Below are 19,660 nucleotides of genomic sequence, written 5' to 3'. Positions count from 1 at the left end.
TCCCAACCAGATATCTGTAGCGTAGACCAATTCGCCTCCTTTATGTTATGAAACAAGCGGAAATACAAAAGGGATCCCAATAAGGATCAACACAAATACAAGAGTGCACAAGAACTAATTCAACAAAAGATAATACAAAATGAAAACAATCTCAAGAGCATAACAAATGGACACAATAGCCACTATGGGCACACACAACACGACACAAAAAATATATGATTTCACTAATGAAATGCTTAGAAAAGCATTGAGTTACACAATAGGGGAGAGACCTATTTATAAGCAAAAGAAGAGGAAAAGGGAGCAGTCCAACTAGTGGTTAGGCTAGCCTCCGATGGTCATAAATATGACCATTGGGAATAGCCCAACGACTAGTTGGGGCTGTCCCAACAGTCATATTGTACACAAAATTTAACAAAGAAAAAAGAATAAAAATACAAAAAGAAATAACAAAGACCCCCTGGTGGGTCGACCCTACAACTATGAAAAATGACTAAAATACCCTTGATGGGTATTTCAATTTACATATACAAAATAATATACATATATATATATATATATATCTTAGCATTCCTCCTCAAACTTACGGCGTAATCACAAAAAGTTTGCCAAGAAGAGACAGAAAACAAGGTGAAGGCAAGGCCTTAGTGAAAAAATCCATCAACTGATATTTTGAAGTCACATAAGGCAACTCAATAATTTCTCTCAAGTGTTCTTGTTGGACACAGTGGCAGTCCATCTCTATATGCTTGGTTCGTTCGTGGAAGGTGTGGTTGCTTGCAATGTAGATAGCACTCTTATTATCGCAACACATCTTCGAAAGACTAGAGATGACTAAGCTAATATATTTGAGAAGACTCCACAACCAAATAATCTCCATAGTTGTCGTTGAGATGACTTGATATTCAGCTTCGGTGGACGACAGAAAGACCCTTTGTTGCTTCTTACACCTCCAAGATATAAGAGAGTCCCCTAAAACCATAAACAAACAAGTACTTGAGATTCTATCATTAGGATTACCTCCTCAATCTGCATCAGTATAAACAATTAAATCTAAAGAAGAAAAAGAGGATAAAAATAGGCCCTTTGGTTATAGAATTCTTGATATATTTGACAATTCACAAAACAATACTCATATGCACCAGAGATGGCGCATGTTAGAACTGACTGACAGAGTGTACCGCATGGGCAATGTCTAGTCTTGTGATGGATATGTAGGTCAAGGATTCAACTAGTTGTCAGTATGGAGTTGGATCTTCAAGAGGAGTTTCATCCTCCAATCTTAGTTTTGCATTTACAACTTTTTGTGTGTCAACCTTATCATTAGAAATTCCAGATTTGGCAATAATATTTGCAGTCAGCTTCATTTGAAACAATATATATTCTCTAGGTGAGTAAGTCACTTCAATACCCAGAAAATATCTTAAAAAACTAAGCTTAGACATATCAAAATGTTTTTTAAGAATATTTTAATTTTACTAATTTCCTTTTTGTCACTCTCTATGATGATCATATCATCAATATATAACAAAAGTATGACAATATATGATCATATCATCAACATATAACAGAAGTATGACAATATCAGTACTTGTATCTTTACCAAAAAAAAACAATGTCAGTATAACATGACTTATATTCCAAGTTTAACATAACATTGCTAAACCTATCATACCAAGCTTTGGGGACTTGCTTAAGCCTCATACAAAGCTTTTTTTAATCGAAGAACTATCCCTCTCTCAATCTCAAGACTGGGAGGAGGATCCATGTACACTACTTCATTTAAGTCACCATTCAAAAAGGTATTCTTAACACCAAGCTGGTAAATAGGTCATTTTCTTATGGATGCTAAGGCAACGAGTGTTCTAACACTAGTCATGCAAGCTACGGGAGCAAAGGTCACTTCATAGACTATCCTGTATTCTTGGGAGCAACCTTTGGCCACTAACCTAGCCTTATATTTTTCTAATGATCCATCCCTTTTGGTTTTGACTTTATATACCCACCTACATCCTATATTCTTTTTCCCTATAGGTAATGGTTGAATTTCTTAGGTCTTGGCTTTTTCAAGTACTCATAATTCTAGGTTCATGGCATCAATCTATTTAAAAAATTTCTTTAGCCTCTTTGTAGGTTGAGGGTTCACAAAAGAAGACTTATTGGGTCCTTAACTATTCATGCAAGGGTTGGTGATTGGGGGTCTATAGAGAGCCCTTTTTATGAAATATCTGAGATCAAAAGAGAAATTGATGGTTTGATAGCCATAAGACAGACTCAATATCTAGGTGAAAAGTTTTCATATGACAGCTTTCAAGATGTCTAGAAGTTTTACTAGATTTCCTAATACTAGTTTCTCCTAGAGTTTGGTTTTGAGAATACTTATCTAGTGTATATGGAGGGTATTCAACATTTCTTCTAGAATAGCTTTGAATATCCTGATTCTGGGTATCTTCCATGGAAACCCCAGTCATACATACATATCATCGAGATCATTATCAACATGAATAAATTCATCAGAAGCTTTATTTGGCCACAAATCAAATAAAAATGAATAATCAAGATCATCCCTAGGCTTGTCAAAACCATTTTCATTCTCGAGAAAGTTATCATTTTTTGAAACATATAATTTGTCGTTTTTTTATCATAGCATCTATAACCTTTCTGGTTATTTGCATAACCAAGAAACACACATTCAATAGCTTTGGGGGATAATTTCTCTTTTTTCAATAAGCACGAAACACTTACATCCAAAAGTTAGAAATTTTAAATATGGAGAAGTTTGATAAAGTTTTTCAAAAGGAAAAATGTTTTGTAAAGATGATGAAGGCATTCGGTTGATAAGATAAACTACGGTTCAGGCACCTTCAGCGGAAGAAAATTTTGGAACATTTTTTGAGATAAGCAAAGTTCTCATAGTTTCAATGATATGTCGATGCTTTCTCTTAGCTAAACCATTTTGTTGAGGGGTATTTGGACAAGATTTTTAATGTGAAATCCGACTTTCTTTCAAATAATTTTTGAAATCATTAGACATATATTCTCTCCCTAGGTTTGATTAAAAAATGAAAATATTAGTTTAAAATTGATTTTGCACAATTTTGTGATTTTTTTTTAAATAAGAGAATACATCATATTTTTGCCTAAGGAAATAGATCCAAGTATATCTAGTATAATCATCAATAAATACAACATAATAGGAGAGCCCTCCTTTTAACATGACTAGAGCCGATCGCCATACATCCAAATGCACAAGTTCAAAAGGTTTGATAGAAATAAAAGTTATAGGGCCAAAAGAAATTCTCTTCATTTTTTCAAGAATATGTTCATTACATATGAACTCTTTGGAACAAGAGTTTTTCAAAAAAAGAAAAAAGAGTTAACTTAGATACATTAGGATGGCCTAATTTTTTATGCCACACAAAAATATTTTTTCCTTAACAAAATTACAAAATGATTTTTTAAGAAAAAAATCCATGTAGTAGAAGTTTCTCCTCCTATCTCCCTCCCTGACTGGCGATCTTGCATCCAACATTTTTTTGACGAAAAGCAGACATCGTACCATAATCCAAAATTTGAAAAAATGGATAATAAATTTAAATTGAGTTTTGGAACAACTCTGTGAACACCCCAAATTTTCAAAATTTCAAAAAAAAAAAATTTGCCTCTGGTACCCACCTTCCGAACAATTAGGTCAAGTTCTATTCATTTCTCGGATTCATTTCCTTGTTGAAGATCTGAAATCCAATTTTAGTTTCCATATTTAACCCAATCTCGGATCCAGATCTGATATCTGAATCCAATTCTGAGTCCGGATCTTCTATTTCTCAACAAAATCAATTCTCTGTATTGGCTCAGGCATTTTGTCCAGACCCAATCTCATTTCATTTTCTCAGTTCGAGATTCAAACTCGATATTTTCTCAAAATCACGGATCCAGATCCATTTTGAAACCCGAATTTTAAAATCAATTTTGCTATTTCACAAAACCCTTCTTTTTGTAAAATCCTCAAGATTTCAAATTTAATATTTTCGTAAGGCTTTCAAAAAAAAACTTATCTGGATCCCATCTTTTAAATCCCTCGTATTTTTAGGGTTTTTTTTTCTCTCAAAACATAAAAGAAAAATTCAGAAAAGTAGCTTACCCTCTTTTTCTTAACTAAAAGCCTCTTTTCGAAAACTCTTTTTTACTAAAACTTTTTTTGAAATTCTTTAAAAAATCGAGGGGCCCCTTTTGAAAATAATGTAACGGTTTCCCCCGTTATAAACCAACGCAGGGGGGAGACCTTGAGGCATCCATCGACCATCTCCTGATCTCGCATCTCTCTTCTTCCTCTCTCCCTTCTTCCTCCTCTTTTTCTTTCTTTCCCCTCTTCCTTTTCCTCATCAGTGAAAGAAGTTGACCCAGTATTAGCATAAGGGCAGAGACTCGCTCTCTTCGGAATTCACGGTAAGGACTTCTGCTCCTCCTCTTATTCCCTTTCTTCTCTTCTTTCTATTTCTCTTTTACGAATTCTCTGGTTTTGTTCTTCATTGTTCAATGGCAAGCATCCTTGTAGTATCGATCTACATGTTGCAATATCATCGGAGTGTTTATTCCAACATTTTTCTTTTCTTTTCTTTTCTTTGCAATTTTTTATTGAATTTCTCTAGTTTACATATGTTTATACTGTTAAATTCGGTGTTCCCCCTGTAGCAGCACCCAACACTTCATTTGTAGCATAACAGTCAGATTTGTTGTGTTTTACTCCATGGATCATGTTAATTTCTGCATCAATCATGTTTCGATTTTCGATTCACATCCTCGACACTTCATTTGATCATTGTTTTCATTTTTTTGGTGTTGCATATACCTACTGTGTGTTTTCATCTCTCTGCATCTTCATCATTTCATTAGTTACATCTTTGTTTAGCATCATTGCATTTCCATCATATCTACTGTCGCTTCATTTCGTTCTCACGGCATCGGTCACTTTTTCATTACATTTAGATCTGCATCAGTTTGCAAACCTGTTCTGCATTCACTTTGATCATCCTGCATTACACCTACATTTGAATCGATACATACTACATACCCAGCAATTTTTGTTTGCATCTTAGATATTACATTCTGCGGCATACATGAATCCCTCAATCGGATCTTGATTCCATGCATCTTCAATAATCCCTTGTTTGTTCTGCATTTCATTTCATAGTATTCGTCCATCTCATGTTTGCTCCCAGCAGATTTCTGATGTGCATTTTGCTGTATCATTCACCCCTTTTTCTTTATATTCATGTTCTGTTTATCATCTGCGATGGCATCGTCTTAATTCACTCTATCTCCCTACTCAACGAAGGAAATCATGTACCCGAAAATGTTTTATACAATCAGTGAAGAGCGAGGATCATTTTGACTTGCCATGAGAATGATACACTGGTGACTAACCACTTTCGTTGTATGTCTAAAATACTTTGAATCATCTCTGTCCATTGGCATTGCTTATTTTGAAAATCTGATCAAAAAGGTATTCTTCATTAAGTTTATGTACTCGACAAAGATATGATCCCTGAGTGTTACCGAATACAGGGGTCTGAGATATGCAGAATAATTGCTGATAACTGCAGGGTTACCATGTGTTAAGCTCACGGAGGATTGCTCAAATATCATGAACGGTTGGAAAGGTGCCTTCCTATGTTCCAAAATAGCTGAACAGGGAGAAGGAATATTTTGATCATTTTTGCAATAATAGAGTTTTTTTTCTTCTTCTTTTTTCTTTTCTTTCTTTTTCTTTTTCTCTTTTTTTTTTACCATTGTTATACATATGAAGAGAAAACTAGATAGTTATCTTTTGAAAAGCTCTTATCCATCCTATGTTTGGTAATTTGGGTTTAGTCCAACGATCTTCCCTTTCCCCTATATCCAACGGGTTGTGTTACTATGCCTATAAAAGACCCATCCAGTTCTTCTCGATTCTTCAAAACTTCATCATATCTAAGGATGGGATTAGCCCAGGATATGAGAATCATATAAATGAGAAGGATATCGCTGATGAAACATACTCAGCAGATGATATTGCATTTTTTTTTTAGAGTTCAAGGCTCTGGACCAGATAATGTGCAAACAAGTCAAGGTAAGCTACTTGCTGCATCGTTGGATTCCTCATGTTGTTGCATGTTGCATTCTTCATGCACAGCATCTTATCACTTACTGCATCATCCCCATTCAACGCATCTCCCTCTTCAGCATTCATGTTAAATAAGTTGTGGAAATAACCATATTTCATCAAGCATCAGTCCTTTCTTTTCCCTTTTTTTTTATTTTTTACAGCAATTATTAGTGTTCCACTCTACAGTATGGTTAGGCATTTCATCATGATCCCCCACAGATGCTCTGCATCAACGCAAATAAAACTCTTCATTATATGCTTACCTGTTCATGATCCACTCCCTGATGCTAACCCTGTCATCCGATCAGTCAAATTCAAACCAGAACTTATATCACTAACAGCTGATATGAAAGCTTTGGATGACTACGATGCTGCTGCTATTAATCAATCGATCCAAAGACCTCTCACTTGAGATTAAAACCCCTGCATCACCACCTTGACCATCCTGAGTAGTAGGGTCTGCAAGCAAAGGTAGTGCTGACATTCCAGGTATACCAATTGCAAGTAATGGTGCTTGTAATAATAAAACAGTGGACTGATAGTTCACAATATTTCCTGTGTTTGAAAGAGGCAAAGTCCCAGGCTTTTTCAGAGTTTGTTGGTAAAGGTGATGGGGCCAAAGTAGTGAAAGGAGAAGGAACGACAAAAGGTGAGCTTGCTGCTTGCAGAGATGTTCCAATTTTTGGAAGATATGTGGCTGCTAGCAAAACCTGGCTGATCCACCTATGGTAAAGAATGCTGTGAAATCTGAGGGGGTGTAACTTAATCAATTGAGAGGAAGTAGGAAAGGAGGATCCAGTCCTAAGTGGTTGATACAACTAGGTGTTGACCAACAGACTGCTGTTGCTTTTGTTACATTTATGATTGTTGTTGCTGGTATTGATGCTGCAATTGTGGCTGTTGCATCATCTGCTGTTAGGTTGCTGCTAAATCATATGTTACTGCATTGATGTGTGTTACATATCATCACTCAGTTGCGCTGATTATGTTACTGTATTGCTGTGGGTTGCAAACCATCGCTGATTGTGTTGATGCATTACAGAGTGTTGCGTATTATCACTTATCGCACCTGTGCTGCATCGCAATCATTGCTCATCGTTGATCTGTATTCATCTATCTGTGTTGCATAACCCCTCCATTCATCCAACTGTGAGTCCAATACTTTCATCATATATCATAATTCCTCTGCATTTGCATTGCCGCGTAAGGCTAGTCCAACTCTTCACTCTAATGTCCATGTGCATTGACTAATATAATGATGTTCGATAATCTTTTGTGCATTTCGTGGATCTGATTCTCATTCCTCATCATATCGACCTTTAGATCGCATTATGATTTTGGCATCAGCATGCATACCCATTCCATTTCCTGCATTTCATTGTTCGTATTACCCTGTGTTACATATCAGCCTAGCACTCCCTTGATGCCGTGGCTTCATAAGGCATTCATAGCAGCCTATGAGCTGCTGTAGCCTCATAGGCATTCACAGCATTCAGTGAGCTGTTGTAATTTCTCAGACACTCACAGCATCACGTGAATTGTTGTTAACTTCATATGCACTTCACAGCATTCCCATGGACTGTTATAGTTTCATATGCATTTACCACATGCCCATGTCTGCTGTAAATTTCACTTTATACAATTCCTCATCAAACATATGCATTAGGCAAGTACATAGGTATTTCCCTGTTAGTATAAGCATTGTATATGCATCCTCTTGAGCATATTCACATTCATCTTAGATACACTATTTTGCCTGCACCTTAGTTAGGCACATTACTTACCTACATTCCCTGCACGTACACTGTATGCACACACACATATGTGCACATATACTGAGTGCCCATACACTATGTGCATATACATATTGAGTACACATTCATTAAGTGCACTTCGCTGCATGTATGCAGGCAACAGACACATTCACTAAGCTCACCTCCACTGTGAGCATATTGTCACATTCATTGAAACATTTTTTTTTACTGTGTGCAATCATGTTACTCCCTGCATTTTCAAAATCCTGACATATCGTGTAGAATCACTTCGACTTGGCTGACTGGGCTTAGCCTAATGTATTGGTTGGAAGCATCTTGATGGGTGGGCTAAAGTCACTTTGATATGTTATACTGGAAGTACACTGGTTCACTGTGAAATCACCAGTATGGCTGTGGAGTTGATCACACATCAGATTTTCGATTTGCCACAAAATGAATGTGAAGTTGATTCGAAATTAGATGCTCAGCTTATCTTGCATGGCACCTTCGTACTTGACTATCACTCAATGCATTCTCTCACAGCATTGTATATCCATTTCATTCTCTGTATGGCAGCGATCCCTGCAATCTCATTTGCTGTATCATTTTTTGTTGGTCTATATCACAACCACCCCCTGTTCATATTTAGTCCAACCAATGCATTGCACATTCTTTTGCATATGCATTGTCATTCGGTCCAGCCTTAGCATGAGTATATTTCTTCATTTAGCAGCACATGCATCCTAACTTCGGTATGTGCATTTGCATCTGCACTCTTTATCTGCACTATGCATATGCATTGAAGTTTGATTATGTATATTGTAATTGCAGAAATACATGAATTTTAGCAACCTATACACTTTCCATCTCAACAGTATATGCATCTGCACTTAGGCAAATGCATATGCATTTCTCGTTTAACATAGGCATCACACTTAGGTAGATGCATATACATTTCTCGTTTTACATAAGCATTTCACTTAGGCAAATACACATGTATTTCATTTATGCATTAGGCATCACATCTTCATTTACATTTCCATTACAGCTTAGACATAACCATATGCATATTAGTTTTAACATGACATTTTCGATTTCTTTTCTATATTTTGCATTTTTTTTGCCTTGTGTCATCTTATACTTGCAGGGGAGCTTGGAAGAGCATGATTTTCTTTCCTAGAATAGGAAGTTTTAATACTTCAATATTCAATTTCAGTTGTAATAAATTGATATTAATGAGAATTTCTACCTTTCTGTTTAGAATAGAATGTATAAGCATATAGTTGTATTTCAAATTCTCATAATTGCTTATGGCATTTTTTTTATTTTTTTCAAAAAAAAAAAAACACTCTGAGATAACACGAACGCATGCACCATTCTAATAAAAGGTAATTAACCCTAAGTAAATGATTCACATTTATGGTCATAGTCAAAATGTAAACAATACTTAAGATTCTTATCTTCTATGGAATAAAATTTGACATACACTTTAGGTCCTTTCTGAAAATCATCATATGTTTCAAAAACATTTTTTCTTCTTTTATCAGAATTCAAAGCAAAGATTAAATCAAGATATATTTGTGGTCATAGTCATGAATATATTGAAATTTAATTTTGCCTTAAATTCTATAAAATCACAAAAATTAATTTTATTCTTTCTTGGAATTTAAATGAAGATTAAGTCAAAATATATTTGTGACCATAATCATGAATATATTAAAATTTAATCTCATTTCAATTCTATTAAAGAATGAAATTTGTTTTTAAAATTCCAATTTTAAACAAATTCTTTCAATGCATTCATCATTTTGCATCATCATGTACCATATTTCCAAATTATCTCAAATCATTTTCGAAATTCCAAGTGATTTTGAAATGAATTTTCAGAAATACAATTTTCATTTCTAAGATTCAAAATCATTTTTCAACTTTCCTTTTACAAATGCAGATTCACCTTTTATCCCTCAATTCCATTCAGTTTTAAATCTTATTTCAAAATTCTAATTTTTAATTCTTATTTTTCAACTTCACATTTTTTAATTTCATATGTTTGACTTTGAATTTTATTTCAATTTCAAATATTCAATTCTTTACTTCTTTTTCAAAAAAAAATCAAACTTTGAATTCTATCTTTCATCTCAAATATAATTCTGAATTTTATTTCAATATCCAATTTAAATTCTTAATCAAAGTTTGAAATTCACTTTGAAATTCCAATTCAATTCTCAAGTTCAATTCTGATTTCAAACATCAAATCAAACTTCAGAATTACTTCAAAATCTCAATTTTAAATCAAGAATCGATTCCAAGTTCCATCTTAATTTTAAATTCTTTACTCTGGTTTCAAATTTCATTTTCAAATTTCATTTTCAAAATTCATAAGTTCAGGTTCAAATCTTAACTGAATCCTCAGTTCAAACTTTTAAATTCCAATTCGGCTTCAATTTTCAAGTTCATCTTTCTTCAAAACTCAATGTTTCAGAATTCCTAACTTCGTTCTCAATCTCAAATCTATTTCAAACTTAGAATTCAATTTTCCAAAACAAGTTCAATTTTTGAACCACTTCTTCAAGGATATTTTCAAACTTATTTCAAAATTACTTGAAAAGTCCAAATTTCTGAAATACTTTCAAAAAATGCATACATTACAGCACAAGCATGACTCTATATGCATTTAAGATTTCAGAATAATCACTTAGACAAATTTAGGCAAAGCAAAAGGCATAAGTTCGGTCATTGGTTCAATTACCCCTGGTAAAGGCGCCAAGAACGGTTGAACCTCGTACCGACGAGCGAATCTCGTCTCTCCATTTTTTCCACAAAATTTGAAAACGGAGACGAGTAAATTTCAAAACATCTTTTTTCAAAAGGTCAAGTGAGATCCTGCAAAGAGTTTCTCATTCTCTCTTCTGCCTTTTCCCCTAAAAAGGAAAAGGAAGAAAGGGAAAGAGGAAAAAAAATTGCAACAATCACAAACTCTAAGTTTAGGAGTTTGAAATTTTTTTGAAACATTTGAAAATGTTTCAATACTTTTAATTTCTAAATTAGTTTCATCAGCCGTAGAAACACAAGAATCATAAAAGGATTTTGTGCATTCGGATACAAGGAATTCTAAAGGAGACATGTGAAAGGAGGCACTGGAGTCAAGAATCCAAGAAAGCATACCTGGAGGAGAAGAAGTAGACATGGTGACACCGAAAGTAGATATGGAATTCTTAAAGAATAGTTGAAATGCTTTTGTTAGATGTTTAATAGAATCCTTAAGTTCTCCTTCTTTCATGTTACCTTCACCACCTTTTTTGGGTGGTGTTTCTTCAATGGTTGTTATCTTTCTTTTAAGCTTGGGACAATCCGGTCTAATGTGTCTCACTTCTTGCCAAAAAAGACAAATAACTCCTCTTCTTCCTCGATGGTTATATGTTCCTCCTTCATTGTTATTTTTTCCAAAATTGAGGAGGTTTAAAAGCTTTGACATTGTTACCTGGTCTTGACACGGCAAGAACCTCCTTATTTTCCTTAGTCATACCAAGTCGGGTCTCGGCTAGGTATATCTCTCCAAGAGCATCATCAAGAGAGGTAGTTTTGGTTATGTAAGATATATGGACCTAACTTACTCAAACTCAGGTCTTAACCAAAATAGAAAAGAAAACAAACATTCTTCCTTGAGTTGTTTTTGTCTCATTTCAATAGCAGGACCATCCCACTTAGGCTCAAGCAATGCAAAGAGGTGAGAGGGTACCATAGTAATCGCTCACACTCTTATCATCTTATTTAATCATATGAATTTTCTCTTAAAGAAAATATTTACGTGTCAAATCTTTTTGCGAGAAAACTCCAAGCCTCACATGCTTTTTTGAATTTAACTATACTTGCCGCAATTTTGAGTTTCATACTATTAAGGAAGTAAGAGAGAATTTGGGCATTTTTGGCTCCCCAATTCTCCACCTTGATGAGATGATCTTTGAGTGCTTTCCCTCTTGCCTCTTCACAATCAATTTTGGTGAGAGTAAGTTGTGGTTCACATGAAGTACCACTCACATGAACCCATAACTTCTTTCCCTTGATATGGTGCTCCATAGTGGCGGCCCACATCAAATAATTGGAGTCATTTAGCTTGAATGCAACAACCATCATGGATTCTTTTTCGCCCGTCTTAATAGAGAGAAGTTGGAGAAGTCTCTTTCCTTGCAATCACGATCTTTGGAGAAGTCTCTTTACTTGTAATCATGATCTTATACAATCCCAAGAGTCGTAGGCTATGATACCATGTAATGAAACAAGCGAAAATACAAAAGGGATCCCAATAAGGATCAACACAAATACAAGAGTGCACAAGCACTAATTCACCAAAAGATAATACAACATGAGAACAATCTCAAGAGCATAACAAATGCACATAATAGCCACTATGGGCACACACAACATAACACTTAAAAAATATATGATTTCACTAATGAAATGCTTAGAAAAGCATTGAGTTACACAATAGGGGAGAGCCCTATTTATAAGCAAAAGAAGACGTAAAAGGGGCAGCCCAACTAGTGGTTGGGCTAGCCCCCAACGGTCATAAATATGCCCATTGGAAGTAGCCCAACGACTAGTTGGGGCTGTCCCAACAGTCATATTGTACACAAACTTTAAAAAAGAATAAAAAAATACAAAAAAGAAATAACAAAGACCACTAGTGGGTCAACCCTACAACTATGGGAAATAACTGAAACACCCCTGATGGGCATTTCAGTTTACATATACAGAAATATATGTGCATATATATACATATATATACATCTTAACACTTTACTCTAAGTTAAACTTCTCTCCAAGGCCTCCCAGCATTGAGATATCTAAAATAACTAAATGAAAAACCTCTTCAAGTTAAAAGCCTGTAATCCCCATGAGCATGCACTCAAAGAACAGATTTAATGTAGACATTAGCATAAGAATGAAAGAATGATTAACATCTCCATAATAAATAAATAACTAGAACAACCATAATCTATATGAAATATCAAAAAAACAAAAAAGCCCATAAAAAGACTGTGGCTTACATAGTAGTCAAATAAAAAGAAAATTAGCTATGTAATCATATTATGATAATTTTTTTACTGTAATCCAGAATTTGCCAACCCAAAGTTGTTGCAGCAGTACCTGGGCCAAGAAGATGTGTGCATTCATATATATTCATGCACATCCATAGGCCCACAAGAGTAAATGCATATAAACACAAAAATCACAGAATCACATAATGATTTGGAGGGAAATAGTTACATCGAACACAAACAGATTAAACACTCTTTTGTCAAAGAGGGTAAAAACTAGGGAGCTGTGATTTACAAGATTAAATGAAGTTTGGTCAAACTGAATAATTTCCAACTAGAACCAAATGCTAAAATATGCAATTTCATGCAGGAAACTTAATAAATTCAATTCAATGCCCAAGTTCCTTATCACTCACCTTGTGCTATGACGAATTTGAGCAGCTTTATTCTTTGAAATAAAGTTCTGCATCTTTACATGCAGTCGTTCACTAGCCTGACAAGAAAGCAAAGTCAAGGAAGTTCTAACATTGTCCACCAGAACAAAATATTCCTAATCAAACATCATACATCTGCAAAATGCAAGTCCCGAAGCTCAACCCATATAGGGTCATGATCTTCCAAAAGGACCTCCTTTTTCTCTGTTTTACCCTGCTGTGTGGTAACCTACATAAGTATCACAGATGAACTGTTCACGTGGCGTCCAGCAAAAGTAATTCAATGGAAACTTGCAGAGCAATACCAAAAACATTTCTTTAAAGGAAGAATATACCTCATATACGTATTTATTTCCTTCCATATTTAGCAGATCATGGCACATGGCATCATACGTCCATTCATGAATCACAGGTGCAATCTAAAAAGTGCAAAAACATTTTATACAGGTGAAATTTTAATAAATAATTTCAATTTTTTAACTCGCCACATCACTAAAATCAATTTTTAGGGTTTTTATAAAGCCAATTAACTAAACCTGATCTACAGATCTGTCAACTATCAGCAATTCGCATGTTTCTGATTTGGGAAACTGTGGGATCGTGGACTTGTATTTCTCCAGGCAGTTCCATAGAGTAGCAGCAAACTTAGTAGGAATTAATTCATGACGTTCTGTCTCGGTTAATGCATCCAATGATGACTTAGCAGCACGATACCTGACATAAGGAAGTTCCTTTGAAAGAAAAGAAGGAAAATTAGCATGCCAAAGAAATCATACAAAGAAAAACATAGTTAAAATCTTAACTGTACTTCCTAAGAAATCACTTTGCATAAGGATTAAACCAGCACCATAATATGCTACTGATGTCATGGTGTCATTATTTTAATCATACACAACCCACAATAATTTAACTTATAATATCATTAAGTGATGAATGCGCAGTCATGAATGAAACTAAGATCAGTTTGAGCCCTTCAAAGCTTTCAATGTTTTTCTTTTATATTCATCATGTGAAGCATTTCTTGAACAAAACATTGAAAGAGTATACGGGGCTTCCAAGATGCAATTCTTGATAACCCAGAAACCTTTCTCGTGATAGTTTACAGTCTACGTCCATTTGAAAAAGCCTTGAATCTGTTTCAGCGTTGCACAAGAAGAGTATGTTATCAAGACCACCCCCCAACACATATCAGATATCCATAAGTAAATATTTGTGTGATGTTTTCTAATCAACCTCATTAGTTGTGTGAGGTGCAGTGGTGCATGTTTTCACACGTTGCTGCCCTTTATTTCCCTCAACCCCAAATCCCAAACTCCGGCAATCCACATCAGATTGGTCAAGCATCTCACATAGGCTTGCAGGGCAGCATAATTGGCATTTTCTATCTTTGCTGTTGAGCTAAGTGTTTGTTGATTTGGCATGCAAGCAAAGCCTGAAAATACCTAGTCAAAGCCTGCCTACATCGCATCAGTTTCCTTATTTGGGAAAAGGGGAAAAGAAGAGTGAGGAAGTAAGGTGGTCAATAAAATAAACTCAAGCATTGATGTTTGGAACAAGGCTGACAGTGTGCATTCTTCCATCACAGTTAATAATGTCTAGAGAAAAAGAAATGCATCCAGAGAAATAAGAAAAAGCAAATAATCAGGTTGGCAGTTGGTATGTGATAACAATTGAACTCATACCCTCATGGAAGCGAAAACAGTAGCAACACGGCTGGCCATTGTATTCAGGCAGGCATCAAACTTATGAGAACCCTCCATATTTTCCCCAACACGGCTGGCCATTGTATTCAGGCAGGCATCAGATTTATCAGAACCCTCCATGTTTCCCCCGAACATTATTGAAAGTGCCATTTCACTGTCGGTAATGTATCCCTGTGAATGATAATAATCAATAATGTTACAGTAAAGCTTAACAGATACAGGAGAACCACAACTCGTATTTACAACAGCTAGGTATGGATGTCAGACTACTGGGTTTCTTCAGATATCCAACAGGGAAAATTCTACTCGCTTGGTTTTGTGAACCCTCCCGAGTCCAAATAGCTGAATGGGATCAATGATGATCTGTTTGGGCATTCCACACACAAATCCAAATAGAACCCAATTGCCATCTATAACTCAAATACACGTACACTTATGTTCAACTAATGTAAACATTCACAAATCCAAATAGAACCCAATTGCCATCCACAACTCAAATTGACGTACAGTTATGCCCAACTAACATAAACATTTAATCAGATCCAGGTTTGGCAAAAGGCTTTCTCATCCACGCCTGAATCTGAACCTAATCCAACTATGCTAATCCAATTATGTAGGATCACTGATTCCCTCATTCAACACGAGTCCAACCCGCCCACATCAACCAGTATGGCTGCAACTCTACATAAATGACAATAGATGAAAGCCATACCCAGTTACTAAGAGAAAAGCTAAACTTCTAACCCTTGGCAATTTTATACAATCGCATTTTCCATTAGAAAGGGAAACACCATATCACTGCACTTCAAAATAACTTTCAGAAAAGAAAAAGATATCCACCTGATTATCAATAGCAAAGTATTCCAAATTCAGCTGCAATTTTCAACCAAACCAAATGTTATCATCTCGTAAATAATAATGTGAAAACAAAAATTGACAACTACAATGATATGTATAATTTTATCACAATAACCCCCATGGCTTCATATAATCCCACTTTAATAACTAAATAAATGGCCAAAAATCACCTCTCTCAATGCACCTATGCGAGGTAAAACACTTGTATCATTCTTTATGTTAGCAACCAAACCTTTCGAAACAGGTGAGCTAAAGAATACATATGCCCTGACATAGAAATTTAAAATTTCATTAAATCCTGAAGGGACAAAACAAGAGATAAAGAGGCTAAATTAAAATACTCCACATACTTCTTATATAACGGGACTCTTCCTGACATGTCGGAAAGAAACATAACAACACTGCACAACAAAAAAACTATATGTCAGCAATAATCCATACCATGCACCTACAAGCATGCATATTCCTACACGTGCAAATTATACATTCATACAGGATATTGCTTCAATGTATGAACTACTAGTATAATACATTCCAGGAGTCAGCTAAGAAGCAAGCACACAAAAATCCATGGTTAAATGAAATAGTTATGTTTCTAAATAAGAATATGGCCTATTTAAAAAGTTTCATGTTTCAAACAAAAAATTGCATCAAAATCACAAAGAGCTCAGCCAACTATACAACTGCAAGTCCCATAGGGCATGTTTGGACAAAGGAATTTATTTTCACATATGAAAGCAAATCACATATAAAAATGAATCATATTATTTAGAATCTCATGAATAAGTTTATCATGTTTGTCTTGCACTATAAAAAAAGACAATCTAATTTTCTATGTTTGATTTACAATATAAAAAAAGGAATTTAACTAAATTCAAGTGTTCTTTAAATGAAATTTAACTTCATAGACCCAAATGGGTTGGATCTAAAATAACTTCCAGTGAAAGTTAAATAAGATATCCAAATTCCAATGGAATAGGTCCAAACTAAAATCCATATGATTGATAAATATTTGATCCCAAACCAATTCCCAACTTCCTTCAACATAAATTTGGCCAATACACAGATCCAGACAATTTACATTTTCAAAAGATGTTTGGCCAAAAAATAATTACAGCACAAGCCATTGAGAGAAAGAGAGAGAGAAAAGGCATAAATTGTGAGTGAGAAACTTTCATCAGAATCGTAGCCATATGCGGGGAGGTGCGACTTCAAATCCCATTGACCGAGGTTTAGCTTCCCATTAACTAGGGAAAACATATCATATACTTGTTTTAGATTTAGTGTTACATGAAAAAACAGACACTTATATTAAAATGAATCACTTTCTCACTTTTGAAAGTTGCCCATAAGGATTTCAACAGTACATATCCAACTCTAGCAAAGATCTATATAAGGCCAACTAACAAGCTGAGCCACAAAGAAGCCCATATTCAACTCTTTGAATCAGAAAGCAAGCCTCCGCAGCGAAAGTGCAGACCAATTTTCACGCATAACAATCTAACAAGTTGCACTCAACAAAGTTCAAGCTTCTTAAATAAATCCATACATGATGGCATGATGCACAATAACACACGTTCGTACTTTTTTTAGCATTATAGTTGGTCTCAGCAGCATAAGGCCTTTTAGTAGTCTTGTGTTTGGAACCTGGAATCACACTCCCATTACTCTGTTCTTCTCTTCTTCTTCCTCTTCTATCTTCGTGGACCTGCTGTAGATCACAGATCATCTTAGAGAGTGGCTGCAACTTCAAAAACTTCTCCAGAAAGTCTCATTTTACTTTTGTTATTTCCATATTCCTCTGATCTTTTTCGTCCCTTTCACCTTTTTATTTTCCATTAGATATTGCATTTTTCCCTACTTCTTTCTTTCCTTTTTTCTTTTCCCCTTCCATTTTTCTTTCTTTCCTCCATTATTGCTTTCTCATTGTTATCTCTTTCAGTAACTTTCTTTAATTTGTAAATAACCTTCTCATTGTTATTCTCTTCAATAACTTTCATTAATCTCTTAGGAATTTTTCTCATTATTATCCCTTTCAGCAACTTCTTTAATCTCTCAGTAACACCTCATTGTCATCATCTTTAGCCTCTTAGTAACGCTCCTCATAGTTATCCCTTTCAGCAATTTTTCTCATTGTTATCCCGTTCAATAACTCCACTAATCTCTTAGTAACTCTCCTTGTTATCCCTTTCACTAACTTTTCTTAGTAGTTTTCTCTAATCATTTAATCACTTATCTTACTGATACCCTTTTCGGTAACCATTCCTTCTGGACAATTTCCTTCACTTGGATCCTCTCAAGAACATTTGACTTCTTTGGATCTAAACCTCTTAAACAGATCATTTGGCATTCTTTGGATATGAATTTTTTGGATTTCGTATTTGCACTAAAAGTCTATTTAAATCTAACCCATTTGGATGACTTTGTATCTGGGGGTTTACAATGAAAAGTCTTATTTAGATTCTATCCATATGGATCACTCTTTTTTGGATCTCAGATATGCACTAAAAGGTCCTTATCCGAACTTGGCCCACTTGGATTACTCTAGATCCCTGTTCTGCACCAGCCAAATCCAACCCATTTGGATCATCACTTAATTCAACTCAAAAACAGCCCACTAAGAGGATACTGCATGTGCATATGCAATAGATCCATTCCAAAAGGCCTAATTCAATTCCAACCATATGAATCGTTTAAATCTTGGATTTGTACTGAAAGGCCCTTCTCTGAATCTGATCTATTTGGGTCACCTGGGATCTCGGATCTACACCTAAAGGTCCTCATCTAGATCCCACACATCCGGATTGTTTTGGATCTTGGACTTGCACTTAAATACCCTTATTCAGATCTAACCCATTTGGATCTCATAAATAGCACGAAAAAGTAATCAGAAATGTAAAAATGTAAAAATTGTAACATATATATATAATAATAATATTATATTATATTATATTATATTATATTATATTATATTATATTATATTATATTATATTATTATTATATATTTTTTTATTACCTTTTTATTTTTCATTATTTTATTTTTCTTCTTTTTATATATCTAGTTCAATGTGAACTAGATATATAATCTAGTCAAGTTCTAACAATGTGAACTTGACTAGGTTCTAGCCATTGGACTCTAGTCCAACGGCTACAATAAGAGCCGGTGGACCAGGGTCCAAAGACTCTTTTTGGGAGAGCTCAACATTCTGTTAAAATGTAAAACTGTACATATATGTATATATAATAATATTATATTATTATATATATAAATACATTTTTAATTTCTTTCTTTTCTGTATTTTTTTTCCTTTATTTTTATTTTTTGTCTTTATGTCATCTAGTTCAGTTTGAACTAGAATGACTGTTGCTAGTCAAGTCCTGTCCAGACTTGACTAGCAATAGAGCTGTTGGACTGACACAGTCCAACAGCTCTTAATAGAGCTGTTGGACTGACACATTCCAACAGCTCTAAATAGAGCTGTTGGACTGTGCCCAACAGCTCTATTGAGTCCTCTTTCCGCTGTGTATATAAAGGGGTGCAGCCCCTCTTGTATTTCACCCCAATGCTTCTTAAGCAATTGGTTTTTCATATCAATAAAGAATACATTTTTATTTTTATTTTGTTTCCAGTTATACCCTTTTTAAGGGTTATGCTTTAGTGTCATTCTTGACACTTGCTCTTGTTAATCAAAGCTCGTGTTTCGAAGATCCCCATTTCATTTCATG

The 19,660-nt window shown here is 34.8% G+C and overlaps 1 protein-coding gene across 4 annotated transcripts in view; it reads right to left on the bottom strand.

The window, feature by feature from the left end:
- Positions 1-19,660, bottom strand: part of LOC149836364 (SNARE-interacting protein KEULE-like) — a 104,634-nt gene that overhangs the window by 23,491 nt on the left and 61,483 nt on the right. For 3 of the 4 annotated variants that reach the window (XM_090009160.1, XM_090009162.1, XM_090009163.1), the window contains exons 5-12: positions 16,284-16,334; positions 16,104-16,200; positions 15,916-15,948; positions 15,055-15,246; positions 13,909-14,103; positions 13,708-13,791; positions 13,506-13,601; positions 13,355-13,431 (exon numbers count right to left, since the gene is read on the bottom strand). In XM_090009160.1, coding sequence (XP_089865286.1) covers positions 13,355-13,431; positions 13,506-13,601; positions 13,708-13,791; positions 13,909-14,103; positions 15,055-15,246; positions 15,916-15,948; positions 16,104-16,200; positions 16,284-16,334 — 825 coding nt within the window. The remainder of the gene's footprint in view (positions 1-13,354; positions 13,432-13,505; positions 13,602-13,707; positions 13,792-13,908; positions 14,104-15,054; positions 15,247-15,915; positions 15,949-16,103; positions 16,201-16,283; positions 16,335-19,660) is intronic. The other variant, XM_090009164.1, reaches the window with a different exon arrangement.

This window comes from Nuphar pumila, chromosome 6 (genome assembly GCF_984573655.1).
Source record: "Nuphar pumila chromosome 6, dmNupPumi1.hap1.1, whole genome shotgun sequence".
Classification (NCBI taxonomy): Eukaryota; Viridiplantae; Streptophyta; class Magnoliopsida; order Nymphaeales; family Nymphaeaceae; genus Nuphar; species Nuphar pumila.
The sequence above is the reverse complement of the archived record's forward strand: the minus strand, read 5'-3'. Positions and strand labels throughout refer to the sequence as shown.